The sequence below is a fragment of the Hibiscus syriacus genome, unplaced genomic scaffold (assembly GCF_006381635.1).
Source record: "Hibiscus syriacus cultivar Baekdansim isolate YM2019G1 unplaced genomic scaffold, ASM638163v2 tig00110478_pilon, whole genome shotgun sequence".
NCBI classification, from domain to species: Eukaryota; Viridiplantae; Streptophyta; class Magnoliopsida; order Malvales; family Malvaceae; genus Hibiscus; species Hibiscus syriacus.
The window spans coordinates 1012171-1021924 of record NW_024062755.1 but is presented as its reverse complement, the minus strand read 5'-3'; the positions used below and the strand labels follow the sequence as shown (position 1 = coordinate 1021924).

General features: G+C 31.7%; 1 protein-coding gene across 1 annotated transcript; it reads right to left on the bottom strand.

The window, feature by feature from the left end:
• Positions 1-804: 804 nt before the first annotated feature.
• On the bottom strand, positions 805-2077 carry LOC120128213 (receptor like protein 21-like). The gene has a single exon (XM_039145946.1). The coding sequence runs from the start codon at positions 1650-1652 to the stop codon at positions 849-851; it is 804 nt and encodes a 267-aa protein (XP_039001877.1). The 5' UTR covers positions 1653-2077; the 3' UTR covers positions 805-848.
• Positions 2078-9754: the final 7677 nt, after the last annotated feature.

Genomic DNA, 9754 nt, shown 5'->3' with positions numbered 1-9754 from the left:
TTAAATTTGTGTATATATATTTTTTAAATTAATAATTTGAAAATGAAAAAAATCGGGTACCAGCAACATCCGGGTTGGGACACGGACCGAGAAATCACCAACCCAGATGTTACAGGTACCTGAAAACCCGAGTACCCGGATTTGCAAACCCTTACTTCCTAGTGAGTCCACACATATTCTATTCACTATCACATTATTTCGGTTAAAAAATATAATCGAATCGAGTTTAAAAAAAATCAAACTTTAACTTATTTCATAGATTCATTTATACTTAAAAATGAAAGAAATTATTTTGTTATATACCTAATGATTAGTCTAAAGTTGGAGACCTAAAATAAGTGGCCGAACACAATAGGGTTGGAAAGTGACAGCAAAGGTGGGGGGGGTTTATTTTAATGAGACCGAATTTGTTGTTGATTGATGTGTGTTTGGCCATGTGCTTAGACATGTGGGTTGTTTGATTTTTACGAAAATAACAACCTGGGAAATTGGAGGGGGTTCCATATGGTATGGACCAGACTTCACCACGTTTTTTTAGCTTAAAAATTATTCTTTCAACCTTCACAGAAAGTAGTACTTCATGTTATTTATTCAAATTATTTATTTCTGCTCTTAATACTGAAGTGAATATGGATATAATCGAGCTGAGTGGCATAATATTTGTAAACAATGATAAAACTATAAAGATATAGCTTCCTTTCCACAATGATAAGAACTTTATTCAAAATGCAAAATAAACAAAAGACTTGCAACAATCCATCTTAAGCATATTTTAAACAATCAGATCAAATTTTCTTTATTTTCCCTTGGATCAACACCAACCAACTTCATTGAAATCTTCATGACAGCTAAGGATAAATTCTGGAGATGTGATACGCAAGAAAATTGCCCACGGTTGAGTAGCGGCAGGTGGTGATGCACTTCCGAACGAAAGAAAACCAAGTTCTTCGCCAATGTGGATTTATGTAAAGTACGACAAAAACTGTCAACAACATCACTGCATAGGAAACTCCAAAGCTCGCACAAAAAACATATGTGTCTACCCAACTATCTTCTCCTTCATCATCATCTGATGTACTTGAAACTGTTGATGGTGCATCGGTTTTGGAGCAACTTTTATGCAGTAAAGGTCCACAGAGAAAAGGGTTCCCCTCATAACTTTTTTCAATGAAGGTACCAAATTGAGCTTTTGATTCTGGAATATTGCCTGACAAGTTGTATGCAACGTTGAAAACCTCCAAATTGTTCAACTCCACCAACTGGTTTGGGATTTCACCACTCAACTTGTAGGAAAGGTCCAAACTCTCAATCTGCTTAATTTTTGAAAATGAAACTCCAATCAGGTCATTGTGTGACAAGTTTGAAGAATGGATTTCACTCAAGTTTCCTAATTCGTGTGGGATGTGACCAGTTAACTTGTTGCAAGATAAATCAATCCCAGACATGTACTTAAGGATGTTGCCCTCATACGAGTAGAACCCACTCTTTGTTTGGAAATCTATCCGTTCTTCAGTATAGCTGTAAGGAAATAAATATTTTGTTTCTGTTGAAAAAGTGTCTCCTGCCGGTGGTATAAATACACGCATGATCTTGTTCTCTTCCCATGGAAGAGTTAAATTTCCCAAACAAGAAGGTATAGAACCGGAAAACATATTTTGAGAGAGATCTATAATGCTCAAGGAATCGAACTTGCATAATTGAACCGGAATTTCACCTTGTAAATGATTAGCTCTTAAGAGAAGCACACTCAAAAAAGGAAGAGTGTCAATCCAATTCGGAATCGTACCGGTTAAATTGTTTCCTCCAAGATCTAATGTCACAAGTGAAGAGCTATTATAAAAAGCAAGTGACAATGGACCACTCAATCTATTCCCATGAAGGTGGAAATGCTTTATGTTTGGGGGATCGAAGCAGGACGGTATAGAGCCGGATAAATTGTTTCGAAAAATATCCAAAATTTCAAGTGTTCAAGCTGCAAAACTCCATTGGAATAGAACCCTCGAAACTGTTGTTAGACAAAGCCAATGTCTCCAAATATAACAAGTTCCCCATCTATCTTGGGAGCTCTCCATAAAACTTGTTATTACTTGGATAATTTCATTTAGTGAAGCTGGACACTGAGAAGTAGAGACATCAACATTAGCCATCTCTCCAGAAAAATTATTTCCATCCAAATATAATTTCCAGAATCCAGTTGCTTTGAGAATTGCAGGAAGTACATTTCCACTAATTAAGGTTGTTATTTGATAGTCTCAAGATGTACGAGAGCTTTTCATGATCAACTCTTCCGGTACTTATCCAGACAATTGATTGTTTGATAGATGTAAAAGTAATAATTCCTTCGCGCCACTTAAACAAGGAGGGATGTTACCTTCAAAGGCATTCTTAGATAAGATTAACTTGCTCAAATGTGGAAACAACGAACATATGTTGGATGTAATCTGACCTTGTAATTTCTTATCAGATATGTCAAATGAAGATAAGTCAAAATTAGGAACCGACAATAATGTGAGATGACCTTTAAAAGAATTACCTTTCAAGAAGAGCTTCTCTAACTTTGTGTTGTTTTCTAACAACCAAACTAGGAATGTTCCACTGAAATTGTTTCCAGAAAGATCCACATTTCTCAAGTCATACTGGTAGTGAAGGAAGGTGGGAAGCTTAAGACCGTATCCTTGAGATGTTATGCAGTTTGACAAACTGATGTGTTTCAGCTGGAACTTTGGGACGAGGGTGTTGAAGGATGGTTCCTTTACCATCTTGCTTCCATCAACTTGGAGGAACTTGAGGTTTGGAAAGTTTGTAAATGGAACCAGTGACGTTGGAATTTGAAAATGATTTCTTGAAAGAGAGTTAGATTTCCATTTAGTCGAAGGATATATCTAACTTACGAAGAGATGACAAGTTACTCAAACAAAGAGGAAGCATCCCTTCAAGTGCATTCCAACTCACATCCAAAAATTCAAGGTTCTTTAGATCACACCATCCTGACAATATTATAAATTCATATTAAAATTAGTTTGAAAAATTATAAAAGAAAGTTTCATGAAAAATTATTGAAGAGATGCATTTTAGAAATTTTATTTGAAAAATTGTGAGGTCTAAATTTGAGCCATAACTTTACCTTGATTACGTAAGGAACCTGTAACATCCCAAACTATGAGTTAGTGATTAAATTGTAAAATTTCAGAATTTGGTGATTAAAGTGGAAAAGTTGAAAGGTTCAATGATTTATTTGAAAGAATTTCCTGAAAGTTTTTAGTAAATATTAAAGGAGTCAAAGGGCAAATGAGTCATTGAACAAGGAAAATAATTAAAAAATAATTAATGGGTATTATAATACCCATGTGGAGCCCGATTGAAGAGATAAGTTTTCAGGCAATTCTCTTCTTCATCTTCTTCTCTTCTCCACGTGAAAGCTCAAGCAAAAGGTAAGAGTTTCTTGTTTGTTGATTAATTGTTGATTTTATAGTTGAGTTTTGATCATTAGATGATAACTAAGCTTAAGGAAAACTTAAGTTATCTTAAAATCAAAAGATAAAGGAGTTAGAGAAGATTAAAGATTTGGAGTTCTTGAGTGAAATCTTGAAATAGAGTTGATAAGTTGAATTTGAAGTTAAATTAGACTTGTCATCAACTTAATTAAGAGATATGAAGTGATAGAATTGAAATTAGAACATGTTGAAAATTTGGTATGATTCTTAATTTTAAGAATCATAATGAGATATGGAAGATAAAGATGATTTATATGGATATAAGTTGGTTTAAGTAATGGTAGTTGAGTTTAATGGTATGATAGGGGTTTAAAATAGAAGAATTGAGTAAAGAGTTGATAATTTTTGGGTTTAAACAGTAAAATTATGGATTTTACAGATTGTGCAGAGGGAACAGATACTCCTGGGGGGTATCGATTCCCCTTTAGGGTGTGTTTGGTTGGGGGAATGTGAGATTCCCATGGGAATAGAATCCACATTCCCACGTTTGGTTGGTCGGGAATGTCATTCTCGGTAATCTTACATTACTAATAGTGGGTTTTTTTAGGTATATTACCGAAAATGTCATTATCTCTCTTTCTTTAGGTATTGTTGGATTACTTGTATTTTGGACTAAAATGCCCTTAATTTTTTTTCTTTAAAAAATATACCTATTCTGTCATTAAATAATAAAAATTTTACGAATGTTAAATTACAAATTTATCCTTAAACTATTTTAGATTTACAAAAAAAGTATATAATTAAAATTTTATATAAAGTTAAGGGGTTAAAATAAAATTTTACCATTTCATTAAACATTTTTATATTTTCAATTTTGTAAAAACAATTATATAAATTTTATGAATTTAATTTTTTTAAAGAAAATATATAAATATTTTTCAACTTGTTAAAAAAACAAATATTTAATAAGGACAATTTGGTCAAATATACATTTCAATAATCTTTTATTCCTTTAACCAAACACTGTAATATAACATTCTTGTTAAACCAACCAAACACAAAATACAACATTCCCAGTAATCTTATTTCATGGTAATCTTTTATTCCCACTGGTAATCTTACATTCCGTGAACCAAACGCACCCTTAAAGGAAAAATGGAATTTTGGTTCATTAAACTAGCTTAAGTTATTAACATCAAGTTTAAGGTTTAGGCTTATGATAATTGTTTTGAAAATTATATTTATGTAGATACAGAGCCTAAACGAGTTTCGAAACAATCAAAGAATTAGGTTCAAAGAATTAGGTTCGAATCAAAGCAAGGATAAGACGAGTGCAATTTAATTTGTACTTATAGAACGAACATTGGCTTGCAATGAGCCAATGACAGAGTTACTATGGTAAGAAGTAACTTCTAAAATGTTATGTGATTATTATGTGTGCATTAGTACATAGAAATTGATGTATGTTATTATATGTGGTATTGATATAAGTGATTATATGATCACAAACTATGTAAAATAGCAAGGACTTATGTGATAACAAGATAAAATGATATAACCTAAGTGGTATAGATATAAATGATAGGTTAAATGACATGAACATATGTGAAAATATGAGAAATGATATGAACTATATATATATTATATGTTATAAGTAATTTCATAAGAAATTATAAGAATACATGTATAAGTGACTGTAGGAACATGTAATATAAGATATGTGAATTTAATATAGGAAAATACATGCTTATGTGATAAGTTTATATGTTATTCTATGTGCTATGTGATGTATTGGAAACATATGAGAACAAGAGATGACATGATTTGTATGATATATGAATTCATGAGTAAAGACATATGTGAATATAATTTGTATGCATTATATGCCATGTAAACATAAGAGGATAGAACATGTTATATGATATGAGATTAAGTGATGAAACATAGATGATATATATATATATATATATATATATATGATGATATAAGAATAAGACATGAATCAAATGATATATATGTTTATGTGAATCCATGCAAAGTGATACGAGCTATGTAACATATGAATATGAATTCATATGAAAAGTGACATGAATTACATGAAAGTAAACTACGTGATTATATGAACATGTGATATGTGATCATAAGAGCAATGATATGAGTACATGAATATATGAAGCAAAAGAATAATGCCCATGGTATATAATACGAGAGCTACAGGTATAGTTGGCATGCCAAGAGTCGAGGGTTATAGTGGTCCTTCGGGACAATACAGTGGTCCTTCGGGACAATACAGTGGTCCTTCGGGACAAATTTCATATGCCACTCAGTGGGACTTATACGAGCTGTGGTGACAGTATTAGTGCACAACCTCAATATACTAACATACATTCAATTCTCAACAGTGTACATGGGCCTATTAAAGATATCAAAAGTATTTGCATTATTATATGATATCGTGCTATTATTGTTTACACTGAATTCTTTGTGTACATGAGCTAATAAAGAGGTCATAATCACTACAATATATGTTATGCATATGCTTTTGGAGATATGAAATGTTTATGGTTATATTATATATTTTATATGCCTCACTAAGTCAACGACTTAGCGTGTGATTGTTTCATGCGTATGTTCCGAGAAGAGGAAGAATGATAAAAGTTAAGCAAGACAGGTCAGTTTCTGTAACATCCTGAAATTCAGGGTCAGTGACTAAATTGCAAATTTTGAAAACTATGCGCTTGATTTCGAAATAAGTTAAAAGTTCATGGATTTAGTAGTAAAGCTGGAAAGTAATAAGGGTATTATGGTCTTTTCTAAGAGAAGATTTTATTTTCTCTTTTTAAGGAAACCACGTGGGAAAGGAGAGAATTATCCAGAGTCTTCTTCTCCAACTTCTTCTTCTCCCCGTAAGCCTCATTTAAAGGTGAGTTTAATTTCAGCTATTTAATTCTTGGATTTATAAGTTGATTTTGATTCTTGGAGTATTATATAAGCTTAAGGAAAGCTTATATAAGCTTTAGGAAAGCTTATATAAGCTTTAAACATCAAGAATAGAGAATTAGAAAGGAAATGATATGAAGGGTGTAGAAATGAAATTTTGTTATAGAAAGGTTTTTGAAGTTCTAAAGATGGATTTGACTTGTCAAGGGTTTAATTAAGAAGCTAGAAGCAATAGAATTGAATTTGGAACATGTTGAAAATTTAGTGTAATTCTTGAATTTCATATGGAGAATAGGATTTTGATGTTAAAGAGGTGATTAATGAATAGGAATGAGTTTGAATATGAGTATGTAAGTTAAAAATAAGAAAGGGGATGATATATGAAGTATTAAGATGAAAAGAGTGGATTTTCGGGCATAAAAGAGGATTCTGGGCAGAGTGCATCGATGCACATTCATAGTGCATCGATGCATCAAGGTTAAAACCCATAAATTATTTGAAGGTGTATCGATGCATTGGTAATGCATCGATGCACTCTTTTAAAAATAGAAACATCGAATGCAATTAGTGCATCGATGCATAAGGCATGCATCGATGCATCCCAGTAATAATACAACATCGAATGCATTTTATGCACCGATGCATCAGTAGTGCATCGATGCATACCTTCATTAAAAGATGAAATTGGCTTTTCTCTGAGCCTAAGGAGTGATAGTTTCGAATATATCAATCAGTATACTGATAAGTGTTAATGTATTATTATGTAGATATAGAATGAAAGCTTGTTCCGGAACAAACTAAGGATTAGGATTGATTCAAAACAACGAGGCCCAGGTGAGTGCATTTTATTGTATAGGATTATATGGAAATTGGACTTGTGATAAGTCTATTCCTATAGTAATAGCTCATTAAGTCTTGATTATAAGTATGTTAACGATATGAAGTGTATGTATGTTGGATTATATGGATTGATAGGTTTTGTTTTTTATGTGCTATGTGGTTTATGTAAAAATACGGTTAAGTGTTAATGAGAGAATATAAAATAAGTTATGAAATTATATGAATATAGAAGATAAGTCAAGAGATGTAGGGAAATGGAAATAGATGTTTATAAAGAGTCATAGGAGAACAAATATAAGTAATATGATAATGAAATATAAGACTATGTGAATACATGGTTATGAGATAAAAGATGTAAGAATAGGAAAATATGATGAGAGTGATTTCTTGAGAAGTGATATGAACTAGGTAACATGAGTTGAACAAGTACATAGTGATATGATCCATCATGGGAATTAGTATAATAGAGCTTTTGATTTAATGAGAGTTAATGGAACTAAATAAGATTGAATTATAGAATGAAATGGGAATAATATATCAATTAGGAAACTTGAATATAAAGGGACGATACGAATATGCAAGATAAGTTATATGCTAAATATCTATGGAGCTATATGAAAAGATTATAATGAAATTATGAAATTGAATTAAATAAATAGATTAAATTATTACCCAAATAAAAATACTATTAAATGATATATATATTTAGAAATATGATATAAGCTATGTGAAAGTGTTATAGGTGTTTCTATATGTTATAGGAAGTATATGATCATATGTGAACAAGATATGATAAGTATGTTTACATGAATAAATGTGATTGGGTGAGAAATGATAGAAATTATATGAAAACATGTATATGTGAATTAGCTTTGTAATTAAGTAAATATATGAAATCATAACTATGAATTATGTGATGTGAAAGTAATCTATGTGATTATATGTTATATGAATACAAGAACATGAGATATGTGACATGTGAATTATATGGAAATGATCTACGTGTAAGTGAACTAGGTGATAATATGAAAAGAAGCTATGTGATACGTGATATGTGAAAGTGAATTACATGTTTATGTGAATATTTGAAATGAAATAAATGATAATGCCCATGTTATATGTCATGAGAGCTAGGGGTATAGTTGGCCTGCCAAGAGTCGAGGGTCTACGCGGTCCTTCGGGATATATATATATTCTGTGGAACATGTGTGAAGTCTTGTAAGACACATACTTGATCCCTAGTATATGTATATGATTCTTAAGGAATGATATGTGGTCCTTATGGACATTATTATATGGCACTACGGTGCAATTCTACGCGGTCCTTCGGGATATATATATATTATGTGGAACATGTGTGAAGTCTTGTAAGACACATACTTGATTCCTAGTATATGTATATGATTCTTAAGGAATGATATGTGGTCCTTATGGACATTATTATATGGCACTACGGTGCAATTCTACGTGCACTTCGGTGCAATGATACGAGCTGTGGTGACAGCATTAGTGCACAACCTCTATAGACTCACATATCGATAGTTCTCACAAGTGTACCATGGGCTAATCAAAGAGATAACATAAATACAATATATATATAATGTATATGCTTTTGGTGAAATGATATATGAGTGATATGATATACAGAAAGGATAAGTACAAGATTATGTGATAAATAATTAGATGATAATGATAGAGATAATGATAATAATATATATGATAATGCTAAGAAAGTAGATGATGATATATGTACATGAGTGTCTTTGTTATATAAAAAGGTATATGATTTTGTATGATAAATTAGTATTAAATGTTCATGTGTTTTGTTATATGGGATGTTTTTATGATTTCTATTATATGTTTTATTTGCCTCACTAAGTCATCGAATTAGCGTGTGATTGTTTCACACGTAGGTTCGAGAAGAATATAGAGAGCAATGTGGAGCAAGACAGGTCAGTTACTTCTTACCGAAGATCAGATCAGAAAAGATGTTTTGAATTAGATGTATTCTGTACATTGAAAATGGTTGGCATGTAAATAAATGTCTGAATTGTATATGCACTGAACGGTTTTGCAAAAACATTTAAGCTCTGAATCGTTCTGGAAATCTTTTGAATAAGCTACATGTATAAAAGTTTTAAATTACTCACTATTTTATACAAGTAAATGTTTTGAAAAAGTCAATGTGACACCTCGGACTCGAATCCAGGTCGGGTACGGGTTGGGGGTGTTATATTTAATGGTATCAGAGCTAAGGTTTAGCCGATTCTAGGCTTAAACCGAAGTCAAATGAGGTTTAAAAATGTGTACATGCCAACTAAAGGTAAAAATTTCTGATATGATAGTGTAAGGAGTATATTGTCTTGCTAATAGAATAAGATTTGTATGAGATAGTAAGAATTGATTATAGAAATTGTCAAAGTAAAGTAAATTGATAACTGACAAATCTGATGGTGATATCAATTCACCTGCCCTGGCCAGGCTGGATAAAGAGCAGAAACCTCAGAAAGTGTCTTGTAAGATTAAAGGTTGATTTCAGA